This window comes from Saccopteryx leptura, chromosome 3, assembly GCF_036850995.1.
Source record: "Saccopteryx leptura isolate mSacLep1 chromosome 3, mSacLep1_pri_phased_curated, whole genome shotgun sequence".
Taxonomy (NCBI): domain Eukaryota; kingdom Metazoa; phylum Chordata; class Mammalia; order Chiroptera; family Emballonuridae; genus Saccopteryx; species Saccopteryx leptura.
Genome location: NC_089505.1, coordinates 160,334,830 through 160,353,394, shown reverse-complemented (window position 1 = coordinate 160,353,394; position 18,565 = coordinate 160,334,830). Strand labels below are relative to the sequence as shown.

At 40.9% G+C, this 18,565-nt stretch overlaps 1 protein-coding gene across 1 annotated transcript; it reads left to right on the top strand.

Annotated features, from left to right (window-relative positions):
• The first annotated feature begins 2,723 nt into the window (after positions 1–2,723).
• Positions 2,724–18,019, top strand: BCL10 (BCL10 immune signaling adaptor). The gene is made up of 3 exons (XM_066376691.1): positions 2,724–3,170; positions 10,695–10,983; positions 13,748–18,019. Exons 1-3 carry the CDS (start codon positions 3,114–3,116, stop codon positions 14,116–14,118), a joined length of 717 nt encoding a protein of 238 aa, XP_066232788.1. The 5' UTR covers positions 2,724–3,113; the 3' UTR covers positions 14,119–18,019.
• Positions 18,020–18,565: the final 546 nt, after the last annotated feature.

The window sequence follows — 18,565 nt, the reverse complement described above, 5'->3', positions numbered from 1 at the left end:
CGCCTCCTTCATCAGCAGAGCTGGTATAGTTACAGCAAAACACAGTTCACTTCCACACATGGAGGAGACCTATGGAAATATATATGAAAAGACAAAAAATAATAATTTCCTTGGGTGTCTATACTCCTGCTTCTAGGAGTTTATGTAAAAGAAATGATAATCCAAAAAAAAATTATGCAGGGGGAATATGTAGGTAAAAAATTGGGGGATAGCCTGACCAGGCGGTGGCGCAGTGGAAAGAGTGTTGGACTGGGATGTGGAGGACTCAGGTTCGAGACCCCGAGGTCACCAGCTTGAGCACAGGCTCATCTGCTTTGAGTTAAGCTCACCAGCTTGGACCCAAGGTCGCTAGCTTGAGCAAGGGGTTACTCGGTCTGCTGAAGGCCCACGGTCAAGGCACATATGAGAAAGCAATCAATGAACAACTAAAGCAGTGGTAGTCAACTTGGTCCCTACTGCCCACTGGTGGGCGTTCCAGCTTTCATGGTGGGCAGTAGCAGGGCAACCAAAGTATCATATAAATAAAAAGAGATTTAACTATAGTAAGTTGTTTTATAAAGATTTATTCTGCCAAACTTAGTGAAAATCCGACATAAAGTACTTGGTAAGTAATTATTATTATATGCTTTAACTTGATGTAACTGTGCTTTATAAATTTTATAAAGTAAAGTTTCTTCCCTACTTTATAAATCACTATTACTGTGGAATCGGTGGGCGGTTAGAAAATTTTACTACCAACAGAGATACAAAAGTGGGTGGTAGGTATAAAAAGGTTGACTACCCCTGAACTAAGGTGTCGCAAGGAAAAACTGATGATTGATGCTTCTCATCTCCCTCTGTTCCTGTCTGTCTGTCCCTATCTATTCCTCTCTCTGACTCTCTCTGTGTCTCTAAAAAAAAAAAAATTGGGGGACAAATGTTTTCTAACAATGAAAAATTGGGAATAACAAGGTAACCATGGAGAAGTGTTCACCACAGCTACAGTCAACACCAGCTGGTCCCTGTTTCCTCCTTTACACCTACGTCTACTCTTTCCTCAGCAGCCAGAGTGATCTTTTTAAAAGGAAATGAAATCACTTCCCCACTCCTCACCATCCTCACTGCTTCCAACCTTTTCTGAGCCACCATGTCCTCAGGGCTCATAATGGAAATAGTCTCCTAACTGGTCTTCACTCTTCCATCCTCCTTTCCTTCAAGTCAAAAGTAAAAGTGCTCTTTTTCAAATCATAAATCGGATCATGTCACTTCTCTGCTCAGAACCTTCCAGTGGCTTCCCGTGTGACTCAGAGTGAACCCATATGACTCAGAACAATGTCAGAGTAAACTTTTACAGTGGAAAACAAGGACCTCAGGTCCTTCCCAGCCACACTGAATCCTTTGCATTGTCTGTTCTCTATACTCGTATGTTCTTTCTCCATGTGTCCTTATGGCTCATTCCCTCACTTTTTTCAGGTGGTAACTAAAATCTCTCCTTTTCAGAGAGGTCTTCATTAACCATCATATTTTAAACGTTACCTCTCCATAAAGCCTCACCCTACTTTTCTGTTTTATTGCTTCTCTTACTGGTTATCATCTAACATAATAAATAACTTATGTAACATTTTTCAAATGTCTATATGCCTGCTCCAAACACACATACACTAGAATTTAAATTCCAGAAGCAAAGAGAACTATACCTATTTTGTTCACAGCTGTTTTCTCAAGTACCTAGAATAATGTCTGACACTTAGCTGACATTCAGTAAATATCTGTGAAATGAACAAACAAATCGTTGAGTAAATTGGGTAATACCATGGTGACAGAAGATGAAGCAATCAGAAAAAATACTGCATACCAATGTGGGAAAAGATATATGACATAATGTGGATGTTAAAAGCAGAATGCCAATGTTGTGATCAATATACATTGGCGTGGCTTTGGCAATATTTTTCTTTTCTGATTCTTTTGCTTTCTCTTCCCTTAAATATTGGGGTTCCCAAGTTTGTCTTTAGTATTCCTATCATTTTAATCTACAAACTTTAATTTGAAATTCTGTAATTTCAAATGCCATCTAGCTTTTTTCCAGTTTATTTAGCATATTGTCCAAACAACGGCTGGGCCCCAAGGCCCTCTTTTGAGGGTCCCTCACCCATATTGCTTGTTGCTTCATACACACCTGTAATAGAACACCATCCTGGAAATAGCTGTGTGCTCCTCAGTCTCCCTCAGTAAAATGGGAGAACTCTTACAGTATAAGACGCGTAAAACATAAGTGTTTGAGTAATACAAGATAATAAATAAACCGAGTGCACAATGTGTGCCAAGTACCTCTAGAAACTTAACGTTTATCATATTTAATTCTCACCGCAGCCCTACTGAGGTAGACATTGCTTCATTACACAGATGAAAAATACAGACGTTAAATTAGATGTTAAAGGATGGGATTGTAAATGGCACCGCAGTCAGGCTGTGTGTGCGTCTGTGTACACGCTGTGCGTGTCTGCGTGAGAGCAAATAATTTAAAGACTTGATTGAGCAAACACTGCAACAGGAAGTTGTTGGGCAAGGTCTGGGAAGAGGGGAGGAACCCAAAAGCACAGGCCTGCCGAGATTAAACTCCACCAGAGAGCAGTCCGCGAAGGCGGGAGTGCCCAAAGGCCAAGAAGCGACGGGTTCCACCCACGGAAACGATTCCTTTCCGGGAGGCCTAACTGCAGCCACACGCAGCCCTGAGGCTGTGGGCGGAGCCACGCCTGAAAGGATCGGGCCGGGGGCAGGGACGGATTGGGCCCGAGGGCTGACACTGATTGGCTGCCGCGTGGAAGGGGCGGGCTCTGCCTGTGGCCCTGCCTCACCGAGGAAAGGCACCTGCGTCCAGCCTCCCGGAGAGGGAAGGAGCGGGGTTCCGAGAGCCGCGTCGGGACTCCTAGGTGTGCATCGCTGTCGCCCTAGACTAGAGGGAGGGCCGGGAGTGCTACGGTTTGACTCCCGAGCCTTTCTGCTTCCGAAGGGGCAGCGCTCTTCCTCCGACCCCGCCTCTCGCCCCTCCTACCGAGGCCGAAGCCCCCGGTTTAGGTGGGGCGGCGCAGCCGGAGCTCCCGGACCCGGAAGAGGCGCCATCCCCCGCCTGCGCCATGGAGCCCGCTGCGCTGTCGCTCACCGAGGAGGACCTGACTGAAGTGAAGAAGGACGTGAGTAGCCCTCTCTCGCCCAGGCGCCCCGCGGGCTGGGGGCGGGCTGCAGTTGGCGGCGGAGGAGGAAAGCGGAAACCTGGAGTCGGAACCTGGGTCGGGGTCGGGGGAGGAGCCTGCGGGTGGGAGGGGCGGGCCGCGGCGCCTGGGGCCCTACGCCCGAGCGGCCTGTGTGCAAGTATTTCTCCCCGGCCCCGCGACCAGTTGATCGACTTTTTAATTTGCTAAAATCAGGGCGTGGGTGGCTGAAACCTTCTTCAGTGGAGCGTTTCTTCGCAGTCGGCTTCTTGCCCACTCCTCACCTATCCCCAGGTTGTGTCCTCCCCCTGCGCTTTGGAGCCGCCTTGTTAGGGATCGAAGGCTCATGTTCATCCTGGAGTCCCAATTCCCCAGCCTGCTGGCTCAACCTGGAGCAGAGGCTCGACCAGACACAGGAGCCCGAGCAGAGGTGCAGATATGCGAAACTCCTTTGCAAAGCGGCTAGGGGGAAGCGCAGCAGCGGAAAGCACAACCTGGAATTCCCCTAGTAAGCAGACGCCCACATAGTTAAATTGAGGGGAGGGGGATGAATACAGGTAGCCGGTAAATAATTTACAAGCAAACGTTGAAAATATTCAGTAAATTTTGTAATTCTGCTTGCATGCTGCAGAAAAAATCTTAATATATATTTTTAAACAATGGCTTTGTTGAGATTCGGCGCTTTTTTTTTCTTATGCCTTTAGTTGTTTTGCCGGTTGAGACCTATATGAGTGCCAGCCACTACGATAGTTTATATCAATTCAAATTAAAAACACGCACTCGATATGAAGTATGTTCTGGCTTAAAACTTACAGAATCGTCTTTGTGAAGTGGACAGGACAACAGCTCTTCAGATGTTCATCTATTTCAAATCCCCTCCTTTTCTCTCCCCCGTGAGGTTTATTATGTTGTACTCATGATTACTATTGGACTCATTAGCAGAAGGAAACTGGGCATAACTGGAACTAGTGCCTTAGTTTCCTCATTCAGCAGATATTTATGGATCATTTACTCTATGGAAAGTACTGTCCCTTGGTCTGGCCAAATAGAAAAAAAACTACAGGTCCTTGCTTTAAGTTCTAGTTGAGATACGATTGGGACATTGATAATACGTGAGTGCTGTCTTACTCAAGATGTGTGCTAGTGAGCCGTGAACTCCAAGAGCTAGACTTGCTATGTTCTAAATGCTGTGTCCCACAATTTAGGATCTTCCCATTTAATGTTTACAACATAGAGCATTTTCATTCCCATTTTACAGCTGATAAAACAGGCAGTGAGAGGTTATAAGACGGAGAGTATAAAACTTGTACACAAACACAGATGCAAAGAATGGCTTCCAAACCTTACTTTTTCCTGAGTTCTTTGATACTATTCATCTCCATGGTTTCATTTTACAACCATGTCAGAAGTTCATAACCTTGGGGAATCATGGACATGTTTCAAGGTCTATTAAAAAAAAGTATGTGCACATATTTTTCTAAAAAATTTTGTCACGATATTTTCAAAATGGTTTATGACCTTAGAAGGTTTTTAAATGTTCACCCACATATTTGGACTTCCTTCGCTCTCAACTACAGCCACTTATTTTCAGATATCTGCTGGAAATCCACTTTTACATCCTGCAGATTTCTCCTTCACTTGTCTAATATTGAACTTTTCCTCCCCCCAAAATTGCTTTATATTTCTGCTCTGTCCTCTGATGAATAGTATACTATCACCCATCCTTCTTCACTATGCTCTTCCTTCCCTTCTGCCCCAGCAAGTCATTTACTTCATCTTTTTGGTTGAATTCAGTTCAGTTTTGTTAATATGGGTTACATGCTGCTGTGAGGCTGATACTGTAGTTGAATCCAACAGTTCAAAAATTTAAAACTAAGACACAGTCCTAGTTTGAAAAGAGCTTGGTTTCTTAGGAGGGCAATAGACATAAAATGATAATTACAAACTACAAAACATTCATCCGCCTGACCAAGCCGTGGCGCAGTGGATACAGTATAGAACTGGGATGCTGAGGACCCAGATTGGAAACCCTGGCTTAGTACAGGCTCATCCAGCTTGAGCACTGGCTCACCAGCTTGAGCGCAGGGTTGCTGGCTTGAGCCCAAGGGCACTGGCTCAGCCAGTGCTGAGCTCCCCCCCTCCCATCAAGGCACATATAAGAAGCAATCAGTGAACAATTAAAGTGTTGCAACGACAAGTTGATGCTTCTCATCTCTTCTTTCCTGTCTCTCGCACTAAATTTAAAAAAAAAGAAAAAAATTCATCCCTAATTATCTACTTAGCACTCTGCTAAGTTTAAGGTATACAGAGGAGAATGGAACATAGCTGGGTTTTGACAGCTTCAAACATGGAGGTCATTAGGGATGAAAACAAATAAATGTATAATTACAAATTATGGTAAGTACTATTAAGGAGACAAAACAGGGGCATCTACTTGAGATAGGATAGTCAGAAAAGGTTACAGTTAAAGTGGTTCCTGAAGAATATGACAGAACTGGGGGAAGAGCATTCTAGGCAGAACAGAATTTGCAAAGGACCTAATACAAGCAAGATCTTGGTGACTTGGGGAAATTGGAAGAGGCAGAAGGTTCCCTGAGGGGAAGTTAGGAAGTTTAGGCTAGACCCAAATTATGAAGGGTCTTACTGATGGTAGTAAAATTTTGGATTTTTTTCCCCCAAGTGTGGAAGGGACCTATTGAAGATTTTATATATTTATTTATATATATATGTGTATTTTTTAAATTCAGTGAGAAGAAGGGAGGCAGAGAGACAGACAGACTCCTGCCCTTGCCCCAATGAGGATCCACCTGGCAAGCCCACAGGGGGTGATGCTCCGTGTATCTGTGGTGTTGCTCTATTGCTCCGAACTGAGCTGTTCTTAGAGCCTGAAGCAGAGGCCAGGGAGCCATCCTCACTCAGTACCTGGGTCCAACTCACTCGGTCAAGCCATGGCTGCAGGAGGGGTAAAGAGAGAGAGAAGTGAGGGGGAGGGGTGGAGAAGCAAATGGGTGTTTCTCCTGTGTGCCTTGACCAGGCATTGAACCCAGGACTTCCACATGCCCGCTGATGCTATACTACTGAGCTAACTGGCCAGGTTCCTAATGTTATATTTTTAAAAGATTCCTTTGCCTGTTGTATGTACTGAGGACAGTAAAAGTGAAAGGAAGGACACCAGTGAAGAGACTCAGAATTTATATAGTTGAAAGAGGATGGTGATTTGGATCTGGGTAAAGGCAGTGGAAATGAATGGAGCAGAATTCCAGATGTATTTGTGAAATAAAAATGATAGGCCTTGATGATGGAGTGAATGTGGTGGGAGTTTAGGTAGAGAGTAGAACAGGGGTCCCCAAAGCTTTTTACACAGGGGGCCAGTTCACTGTCCCTCAGACCGTTGGAGGGCCGGACTATAAAAAAAAAACTATGGCCTGACCTGTGGTGGCGCAGTGGATAAAGCGTCAACCTGGAAATGCTGAGGTTGCCGGTTCGAAACCCTGGGCTTGCCTGGTCAAGGCACATATGGGAGTTGATGCTTCCAGCTCCTCCCCCCTTCTCTCTCTCTCTCTCTGTCTCTCTCTCTCTCTCTCTCTCCTCTCTAAAAATGAATAAATAAAAAAATTTAAAAAAAAACTATGAACAAATCCCTATGCACACTGCACATATCTTATTTTAAAGTAAAAAAAAAAAAAGGGAATAAATACAATATTTAAAATAAAGAACAAGTAAATTTAAATCAACAAACTGACCAGTATTTCAATGGGAACTATGGGTTTGCTTTTGGCTAATGAGATGGTCAATGTGCTCCTCTCAATGACCACCAATGAAAGAGGTGCTTCTTCCAGAAGTGCGGTGGGGGCCGGATAAATGGCCTCAGGGGGCCGCAGTTTGGGGACCCCTGGAGTAGAATCAGGTTAGTAACTAGAAATGTCAAATCAGCAACTTGACCAACAACTCTGAAAGTCAGAGATCTAAGCTGGAAATGTACTGCTCCCAAAAATTAGGGAATATTTTAAAATGAATATGAAGCTATAAAATATCCCTTAATTTTTGTGAGCAGTATACAAGTGAGATTGAATGAGTTCACCTAGAAGTTGCAAACTAGAAGGGAAGAAGGAGATCATAGAAGAGTTTTGAAAAGTGAGAAGTTATAGCCATAGAGATGGGAAGAAAGCCTGGATAGTGTTGTATAATATAGGAAGACAAGAAAAGAGTATTTCAAGGAAGGAGTGGTCATCTGTGTCCATGCTGCTGAGAAGTAAGATGACTAAAAAGTATCAGATTTCACATTAAGGAGGCAATTGGTGACTTTGAGGAGAGTAGTAGGACAGAATGAGAATGTCTGGGAATGAATTGGGAGACGGAAAGTAGAGTCCTGATGTGTGTGAGAGAGAGAAATGCATACACAGGGTACTGCAAGGACAGAGGAGAAGGTGCCTAACTTTTTCTGCAGAGTTTAGGTAAAGCTTCCTGAAGGAGATGACCACTGTCCTGATTCTTAAAGGATGAATAGTGACTTGGAGTATAGAGAAGAAAAAACAAGGCAAAGGTAACAATGTAAAGAAATACAGAGTGACAAACAGCAGTTTTAGGTATAGCATAAGGTACCAGGACCATAGAGGTGACAGATCCATAGTGTGAAGTGCCCTGTCTGCCAGTATCAAATAACTATTATTTATTGAGCACTTCCTGTGTATCACAGACTGTTAAGCCTTTATATTCATTGTCCCATTTAGTCCTCCTAGGAGTCCGCCAAAGTAAGGAATAGTATTTTGTCAGTAAGGATCAGGATGTTTAGAAAGGTAGTAACTTAGCCCAACTCTCACAGAAGTATATGGCGGATTCAAGATTTGAACTGAGGTCGGTCTGAGACCAGAGCCATGCTCTTAATTAACTTCTCTACTCTTCTGCCATTGTTGAAGAAATTTATGCTTTTAAGTCAAGAGTAGAACACAGTGTTAAATTTTTAAAAAGTTACCTGATGACATTTCAGTATTAACTATATAACACTCCAGGTTTCTGTTTTCTCTTGAAGAGTTGTAAGAGCTTGTAGAGTAAAGGAGAAGTTTTAGGGGGAGCAGTGGAGTAGGAAGTATAGCTAGGTGTCCATTGTTAACAGTCCATGCAGTATATCACAAGGACCTGAACTAGAGTAATGCTAATAATAGAGGTGAAGTGAAGGGGCAGATTATATAAATATAAGGGGTAGAGTGGCAGGTCTTGGTAAGTGAGTGAAAGAGAAAAAAGTCAAGGTTCAGTTGTAAGTCTGTAGCATGATTGGATGGGTGTGGTATTCCCAAGTGAGTTGGGAACATGAGAGGAAAAGAATAGGGGGAGATAAATTTGTTTTTGGACATCCTGAATTTGAAGTATCTTTGGGAGGTCTAGGTGGAGAAAGTCTTGATCACATACACAAATTTGGGAATCATCACTGGAGACTGGACAGGGTGGTGAACACACAAGATAGTGTACAGGTGCTGGGTTGTAGAATTGTGCACCTGAAACCTGTATGATTTTGTTAACCCATGACATTGTATAATAGTGTCACCCCAATAAATTCAATAAAAAGGAAAAAAATATTTTAAAATTTTAAAAATAATACAGAATTTGGGGATCATCAGTGTATAGGTGGTATAATTAACGATGAGGTTTTTCAAGGAGTTTATCTTTTAAATCTAGTCTGTCTCTCTGTCTTCACAGCTTCAGTTTATGCACTCAACATATGTAAGGTATTGCAGCATCTTCTAATTTGTTTCCTTTGACCCCACTTTTTGCTCCTCCTCGTTCTCTGTAAAACTTTTCTTAACTGCTTCTTATTTATAAACTTTGGATGACTCTTTTGGCTATAAGGAAATGTGTGTTCCTCAACTGTTATAAAAATTCCTCCATGATTCAATTTTCCTTCCTAACTACATTTCTTACCACCCTATCACATGCAGCCTGTTCCAGCTGCCCCAGACTTCTCAGTATTTCCCCACTGTGCACCTTCATATCTCTAGCAAAAGTGTAGCCTCTGTAAAATTCCCAGGTCCTGGAGGTTGAGTCAGTTGCTTACTTGTACTTCCCCAGTACTTGGCCAACAGTCTTTTTTTTTCCTGGAGCATATCACATTGTCTTAAAATTATTGGCTTACATGTAATATATATTCTCCAACCAGAGCATGTGCCCTTTGCAAGCAGGATTCAAGTCTTGTTGATCTTTGCATGCTTAGTACTTAAAGTATTAGATATAAGAAATGTTTGTTGTGTGAATAAGTAAATCAATGTGGGGGTTCAGCAAACTGAGAACTATAGGAACCCTTCACCTAGCCAACTTTTCTGCCGCCATATACTAGGGTATTTCTAAAATCTTCCGTTGCCTTTTGCTCATCATTATAAATGTGAGTTAAATTATCATTGTCACTATCACTAACATTTATTGATCATTTTGTATGTACCAGGCACTTTCCTAAGAACTTGACATGTATTTATTCCTCATAACACTTAGATGAGGAAACTGAGGCACAGAGGAGTTAAGTTACACATGATAACATATAAAATAAATGGAGGAATTAGAATGCAGTCACTGAAATAGGACTATTAATGCTACTTATTGGGACCCAGGCCATTTTTCTGCTAATAAAGCCCCCTAAGCTACTTCTCAGATCTAGGCCTGTTTGTTGTGATTTCTTCTTTGTTTCTTTAATTTCTTCCCCCATTCACTATTCCTTCAGGTTTCATTTCTCCACCCCCATCTAACTACCTCCTTTCTTACCACTGACTTACTTGAGTTATTGTCTTTGCAACTGACTCCAAATATAGATACATTATGGGCCATTATAGTATAGTGGGTAGTTTTTAAGTGATTTTACTGTAGGAAGATGGAAAATTAACAAACATGAGAAAGTTACATGATATGAGACCTCTCACTAAGTTATCCTCTCTGGTCCTGACTAATCCTGGCTCCTTGATAAATATTAACTAAAGTATGTGGAAGCTTCTGCTCTCATCTTTACCCCCAAAGGTGGCCCTCAGCAGACTTCCCTATTTCCATGGACCCTGGCCCTCTGGATGACAGTGGCTGCTCTTTTCAATAGTGTGGTCTTGTTTATAGGTGTGAAAATGAGACCAGAGCAGGACAGAAGCTGTGAGGATATGTCTAATCTAGAACCTACTTTTGTCTGCTTGGACCTTTATCTTAATAATATGCATTTTATATATTTATTTTTAAGATTTTATTGATTTTAGAGAGACAGAGAAGTGGGGAAGGAATGGTAAGCATCAAATTGTAGTATTTGTTTCTCATATGTGACTTGACCAGGCCAGCCCAAGGTTTTGAACCAGCGACCTCAGCATTCCAGGTCAGTGTTTTATCCACTGCGCCACCATAGGTCAGGCAATAGGATGCATTTTAGTAAACCTGAACCTCCTGACTTTAGGATGTCTTCTCCCACCAGTTAAGATTCCTAATGGATTACCATGTGATTTCCTTAGGTGTTAAAAATAACATTGAAGCACATTTTATGTCTTTCAGGCTTTAGAAAATTTGCGTGTATATCTGTGTGAAAAAATCATAGCTGAGAGACATTTTGATCATCTACGTGCAAAAAAAATACTAAGTAGAGAAGACACTGAAGAAATTTCTTGCCGAACATCAAGTAGAAAAAGGGCTGGAAAATTGTTAGACTACTTACAAGAAAACCCCAAAGGACTAGATACCCTTGTTGAATCTATTCGTCGAGAAAAAACACAGAACTTTCTGATACAAAAGATTACGGATGAAGTGCTGAAACTTCGGAATATAAAACTAGAACATCTGAAAGGTAAATATCTTAGGTAACCAAGAGTTAATTTAAATGTAACAATGCTCTTAAAAGTAAAATGTAAAAGAAAACCAAGAAGTGATCATTTTGCTTTTACTGAAAAGTTTAAGCTTCAGAGTTACATTCATTTGCGTTTTTAACCTTATAGAATATCATTACATTGGAAAAGTGGAATATCACTCAATGTTCAGTATTTATATTCATTTAATAATATCATTTATAGGAAATTTAACAGTAACAAAGTTCCAGTCTACATAGGGGTTTGTTTCTAAAGTAGCAGAATGTCAAATTAATCTAACCCCGGAAAATGCACATAATACATAAGGAATAGTATGTAGGCAAAGTATTGTAATAAATCCTGACTCTGATAGTTTTTCTCCTGCCAGTTGATCACAAGATGAAGTAGTGGCAGTGTTTATAAGAATCATGTTCTGTAAATTATAGATAACTTTCATATTTTTAAAATTTTTTTAAAGATTTTATTCATTTATTTTAGAGAGGAGAGAGAAAAAGAGAGAGAGAAAGAAGGGGGAGGAGCAGGAAGCATCAACTCCCATATGTGCCTTGACCGGGCAAGCCTAGGGTTTTGAACCAGCAACCTCAGCATTCCAGGTCATCGCTTTATCCACTGCGCCACCACAGGTCAGGCTAAATTATAGATAACTTTAAACACCAGAGTTGTACTCAGTCTGGTAAAATGAGAGAGTCATGGGAACTGAGATTGAAGAAGGGAATGGCCAGCTCACCTCTCTCTTTCACCTTCACCCTGGAGCACACACACGCATTGATTAAAATGTTGTTTGCCTAAGCCTATCCTGTGGTGGCGCAGCGGATAAAGCGTCGACCTGGAAATGCTGAGGTTGCCGGTTCAAAACCCTGGGCTTGCCTAGTCAAGGCACATATGGGAGTTGATGTTTCCAGCTCCTCCCCCCCTTCTCTCTCTCTCTTTCTCCCTCTCCTCTCTAAAATGAATAAATAAATAAATAAATTTTAAGAAAAATGTTGTTTGCCTATATAGTTTAAATCCTCCTTGCCCTCGAAACTTCCATCTCCCCTCTGTCTCTCTCCAGAGCACTTAAGTTAAATGTGAACATGATACAGCTCTCCAGCTATTCTAGGTTCTAGGGATACAGAAATGAGTAACTTAGGGCTCCAACTTTAAGGAGCTCACTGTGAGTCCATGCTGGAACACATTGGGAGTTTCCCCTTTTGAGCCATACTTAAGAAAATAGTTTCTATAGCATGGAACAGAAGTGCTGAATGTATTGTGAAGTTGAAAAACTAGTGGAAAAAAATGACATAGAAATGTGCTTTACAGCCTGACCAGGCGGTGGTGCAGTGGGTAGAGCGTCGGACTGGGATGCGGAGGACCCAGGTTCGAGACCCCGAGGTCGCCATCTTAAGCATGGCTCATCTGGTTTGAGCAAAGCTCACCAGCTTGGACCCAAGGTCGTTGGCTCCCATTACTTGGTCTGCTGAAGGCCCACAGTCAAGGCACATATGAGAAAGCAATCAATGAACAACTAAGGTGTTGCAATGCGCAACGAAAAACTAATGATTGATGCTTCTCATCTCTCCATTCCTGTCCGTCTGTCCCTGTCTATCCATCTCTCTGTAAAAAAAAAAAAAGAAAAAAGAAATGTGCTTTACAGACTTTGCAGGTTTTACATAAAATTTGTCAACTCAGAAGGTCCTATATCTATAGATAGTTATAGGTTGAATATTTGCTAAGCCTAACAGAAAGATAAACTGTGTTTGTGTTTAGTCTTTCTATAGTGAGACCAGTTGTTGACTGTATCATTCAGATATGGTAAAAATCTTTGGGCAGAACAACCACCATCATTTAAGTAAATAGGTTGAAACCAGGACATTATTTAATGTGGAGAGGAGACCTGGGATCTAAGTTTCCCTTTCCCATGAAATAGTCCTGGAATGTTGGGCATGGCTTAACTGCTCTGCAGCTCGGTTTTCTCATTTCTAATAGTGAGAGTCTACCCCAAATGATCTCTAAAATCCCTTTCACTTCTTACACCCTCTGATTCCGGATTCAGCAACTGGCATTAATTAACTTATAGAATTTTAGCATATTCCCTGTTTAAATTTTGTTTCTATTAGGTAATGCTTTTTTGTGCCAGTATGCTAAAGAATATTAGTTGTGAAAGCCATTTATTTTATGAAAAACTTTCAGGGCTACTTTATTTTTCCCAGGCCCTTTAGTGGTTAAGTATATAAGTATACAAATTGAGTGATTTTATATCATGTCATTTAGCTTCCTTGAGACTATTTTCTTATCTAGAAAATGTAAATAATAGTTACATTTCATATTTGTAGGGAAAGGAAAATGAAATGTGAAATAGATTATGAAAATTTATAAATTGCTATTTAAGTTTTGTTTGTATGGTAACTAGTTTATAATCTTTAAAAAGTTACAAGATGGGCCCTAACTGGGTAGCTCAGTTGGTTGGAGTGTCGTTCTGATGTTCCAGGGTTGTGGGTTCAATCCCCGGTTGGGGACACACAGGAATCAACCAATGAGTGCAAACAGGTGAAACAACAAATCAGTGTTTCTCTCCCTCTCTCTCTGTCTCCCACACTCCCTCCCCCTTTCCCTCTCTCCCCTCCCTCTTCCTCTTTCTCTAAAATCAATAAATTAAAAAAATGTTTCTTAATTGTTTAAAAAGTTACAAGATAGGCATAGACTCAATTTTGGAGTTTTTTGGTTACTTTTTTTTTTTTTATTAACATTTGAATAATTTCATTGTAGGACTAAAAGGGAGCAACTGTGAGCCTTTTCCAGATGGAGCTACAAACAACCTCTCTAGATCAAACTCAGATGAGAGTAATTTCTCTGAAAAGCAGAGAGCATCCACTATCATGTACCATCCAGAAGGAGAATCCAGCACAGCCTTCTTTTTCTCTACTAATTCATCTCTGAATTTGCCTGTTCTAGAAGTAGGCAAAACTGAAACTCCTACCTTCTCTTCAACTACACTTCCCAGGCCTGGGGATCCTGGGGCTCCTCCACTGCCCCCAGAGCTGCAGTTAGAAGAAGGAACTTGTGGAAACTCTAGTGAGATGTTTCTTCCCCTAAGATCACGTGCTCTCTCACGGCAATCACAGTTTACAGCCTTTTAAATCTTTTTAATAATGACTAATATTTGAAAAAATATGAATCTTTATAAAACTGCTATAATGACTTATTAACCCTTGATACATGTCTTTTAACGTGCCATGTAAGCATACCTTGTAAATAGACTTTTTTGGAATAAAAGAAGCATACTTTTAGATAGCTAAAGTAAATCATGTTGATCATGTGCTTTTCAGAATTTTGAGGTGTTTTTTCGTATTTTCATTTTTGAGATACTTAGTGTTTTCCCATTTTTTTGTGTTTTAAAACCAACATAGGGAACATTTCTATTTGATAACAAGTCTTAGGCTGGGAGTGATGTTGTTTGTCAATGCATTTGTGTTAGAAATTTTCACAGTCTAATAATAGTTCTTTCCAACCATCTAGCAGTAACTTTTCAGGATTAAGCTGTTTCTAATTATTTAAAAAGCCAATTACTGATGGGAAAGACTGCCGGTGTACCAAAAACAATCTCTTTCCTCCTCAGTTTGCTTCATAGACACTTACAGCATCCTCTTCTGATGAGAGGAGCATCTGATAGAGTTTGAGCCACCTAACATCTCAATTTGCCAAAATATATTTATTAACCTTATTAATTCATGCTACTTTCTTAAGATTATCACATCCTTTGCTTTAGAATTTTCATCTAAAGAAAAATCTTTACAAAAACGTTATTACATGTAATACTTTACTTTTTATTCTATTTTATTGAAGATCATGAAATAACCAGAACAAAATGTTTATTTTCATGTATATGTGTGTGTGTGTGTATATATATATATATATATATATATATATATATATATATATATATATGTGACAGTCTGTTTTTAATACTAATTGGACCAAGCAAGCCATTAGTCTTTTTGTTGTACAACAAAGTTTGACTAAAGTTATGCGTTTATAAATTATGCCCTTATTGTGTTCATTTAAATCATACTTCTAGGCCTGACCTGTGGTGGCGCAGTGGATAAAGCGTCAACCTGGAAATGCTGAGGTCGCCAGTTCGAAACCCTGGGCTTGCCTGGTCAAGGCACATATGGGAGTTGATGCTTCCAGTTCCTCTCCCCTTCTCTCTCTCTGTCTCTCCTCTCTCTCTCTCTTTCTGTCTCTCCCTCTCCTCTCTAAAATGAATAAATTAAAAATTTAAATCATACTTCTATTTCCTGATGTACATCTAATATATTTCCATTACTTGCAAAAAGCAGAGATGGAATGCCTGACCTGTGGTGGCGCAGTGGATAAAGCGTTGACCTGGAAATGCTGAGGTCACCAGTTCGAAACCCTGGGCTTGCCTGGTCAAGGCACATATGGGAGTTGATGCTTCCAGCTCCAACCCCCTTTCTCTCTCTCCCTCTCTCTCTCTCTCTCTCTCTCTCTCTCTCTCTGTCTCTCCCTCTCCTCTCTAAAATGAATAAATAAAAATTTTCAAAAAAAAAAAAGCAGAGATGGAAATGTGCTATTAACAGTGAAAGTTTATCGTCCTGGCTCAGTTGGTTGGAATGTCATCCTAATGCACCAGGGTTGTGGGTTTGATCCCCAGTCAGGACACATATAGGAGCCAACCAATGAATGCACAAATGGGTGAACAGCAAATCAGTGTTTCTCTCTCTCTCTCTCTCTCCTTCTTCCTGTAAATCAATTAATTTTTTAAAAATTTAAAGAAACAAGTTTTTAAATTGTACTGCTATGTTTTGGAAGTTGAAAACTTTTGAATAGGAAGTAAATACCTAAAACATTTTATGTGTACCAATTTTTATAGAAAAAAGCATTTCAACTGTGGGATCAAGTTGCATTTCTGGATAGACTGGTGAGTTTATCAATCTGAAGAAGATTGGCATATTGGTTTTAAAAAATTATTAAAGACTGTGAGTTTTATAATACAAGCATTTTCTACAGATTATGAGCAAATATGTTTTATGTCCAGTGTAGCATAAGAAAAAATGGCCTTACATTTAAAGAAATCTCTTTTAAAGCAGAAGCAGTCCTTAATTTTATTAAAATAAAATTTGAAGCCTTGAAGTGGATAGAGCGTCGGCTCGGTGTGCAGAAGTCCCAGGTTTGATCCTCAGTCAGGGCACAGGAGAAGTGACCATCTTGCTTCTCTTCCCCTCCCTCTCCCTCTTCTCTTTCTCTCTTCCCATCTCAGCCAGTGGCTCTATTCGTTCCAGCATCAGCCCTGGGTGCTGAGGATAGCTCAGTTAGTCCGAGTGTCAGCCCCAGACGGGGGTTGCTATGTGGATCTGGGTCAGGGCCCGTTCAGGAATCTATCTTCCCTCCTCTCACTTTATTTTTTTTTTATTTGAGAGAGAGATGATGAGCATCAACTTGTTGCACCACTTCAGTTGTTCATGGGTTGCTTTCTCATACGTGCCTTGACCAGTGGGCTCCAGCCCAGCCAGTGACCCCTTGCTCAAGCCAGTGACCTTTGATCTTCAGCCAGTGACCATTGAGTCATGTCTATGATCCCATGCTTAAACTGGCAACCTCGCACTCAAGCTGGTGAGCCCACACTGAAGCTGGATTAGCCTGTGCTCAAGCCATTGACCTCGGGGTTTCGAACCCACGTCCTCAGCATCCCAGGCTGGCACTCTATCCACTGCACCACCGCCTGGTCAGACTCCCCTCCTCTCACTTTAAAACAAAAATTTTTTTTTGATATGCAGTTAACTTTCTTAAAATTTAAATAGGATTAACCCTGGCCGGTTGGCTCAGTGGTAGAGCGTTGGCCTGGCGTGCAGGAGTCCCAGGTTTGATTCCCAGCCAGGGCATGCAGGAGAAGCGCCCATCTGCTTCTCCACCCCTCCCCCCCCTCCTTCCTCTCTGTCTCTCTCTTCCCCTCCTGCAGCTGAGGCTCCATTGGAGCAAAGTTGGCCCCGGCACTAAGGATGGTTCTATGGCCTCTGCCTCAGGCGCTGGAATGGCTCTGGTTGCAACAGAGTGACGCCCCAGATGGGCAGAGCATTGCCCCCTGGTGGGTATGCCGGGTGGATCCTGGTTGGGCGCATGCGGGAATCTGTCTGACTGCCTCCCCATTTCCAACTTTAGAAAAATACAAAAAAAAAAAAAAATTTAATAGGATTTACTCAGAATCAAAGACCATAATTTAGATACGCTATAGAATTTCTATAGTTTGTAATACTGTTTGTTTTTCAGACTATTGAATAAGTATATAGACAAAATTAAGGGTTTAACAAATTTAGGCTTTTGGGTTTTCTGAATCCTATAAAGTCATTGTTTCCCCTAAAACCACTGAAAAACAGCTATGGCCAACAAATGTTTAATGATATGTTACAATGCAGCTGGTTATGAGGTTCACTAATGCAGCAGTAAAGAGGTTACTTTTTACAGATACCATATCATCACTTAATACAAACACCTTTGAGCTCACTTTTTTTATTGCTTTTTATTTATTTTCTTAGGTTAGAGGAGGGGAGATAGTGAGGTAGACTCCCACATGCACCCCAACCGGCATCAACCTTGCAACCCCATCTTGGGCTGATACTGGAGTACCAAGTTATTTTTTAGCACCTGAGGCCAATGTGCTCCAATGGAGCCTTCCCCAACACCCTGGGGCCATCCTCAAACCAGTTGAGCCACTGGCTGTGGAAGGGAGGAAGAAGCAGATGGTTACTTATCCTGTGTGCCCTGACCAGAAATTGAACCCAGGACATCCATATGCTGGGCCGCTGCTCTAGCCACTGAGTCACCGGCCAGAACCAAAAAAAAATTTTTTTAATTAAAAGACTTCATTTTTTAAAGCTGTTTTAGATTTACAGAAAACTTGAGCAGAAAGTATGAAGTCCTCATATATTCCCTCTCCTCCTCCCATGTTAACATCTCTATTAGTGTGATACATTTGTTAACACCGATGAGCCAGTCTTAATAAAGTTACTAGTTTATGCTGGGGTTCACGCTGTGTTGTACAGTTCTGTAAGTTTTGACAAATGCATAATGTCATACATTCACTACTATAAAATACAGTATATAATGGGTGCACTGCTCTAAAAATCCTGTATTACACTTATTTCTTTCCTCCCCCTTCCTATCCTTGCAACCACTGGTCTTTTTATTGTCTCTATAGTGTTATTATTTCCAAAATGTCATAGTTGGGATCTTACAGGATATAGTCATTTCAGAATGACTAATTTTACTTAGCAATAGGCATTGAACGTTCCTCTGTTTTCATGGTGAGCTCACTTTCAAGAGGTAATCCATCTTTGTCAGCGTATTGCTCTTGTTGCAAAGTCAAACACTGCCAAATTAAGGGCAAGCCTGGATACTGAAAATTTGTTTTTATTTTAATTTTGAGGTTTTTTATTTTGGGAGTTTTTTGGTTTATTTTCAATAAACTTTTTTATTTTAATTAAGTACAGTGGTTAGTTCTTTTATAGTTAGTGTTTTTTTGTGTCCCTAATAAATCTTTGTCCTAATGTCATGATGATAGTCAGTGTT

Coding starts and splice junctions, on each gene's coding strand:
- BCL10 (XM_066376691.1), top strand. CDS start 3,114: ATGGAGCCCGCTGCGCTGTCGCTCACCGAGGAGGACCTGACTGAAGTG. Junction 3,171..10,694: donor TGACTGAAGTGAAGAAGGAC/GTGAGTAGCCCT, acceptor TATGTCTTTCAG/GCTTTAGAAAATTTGCGTGT. Junction 10,984..13,747: donor AAAACTAGAACATCTGAAAG/GTAAATATCTTA, acceptor ATTTCATTGTAG/GACTAAAAGGGAGCAACTGT.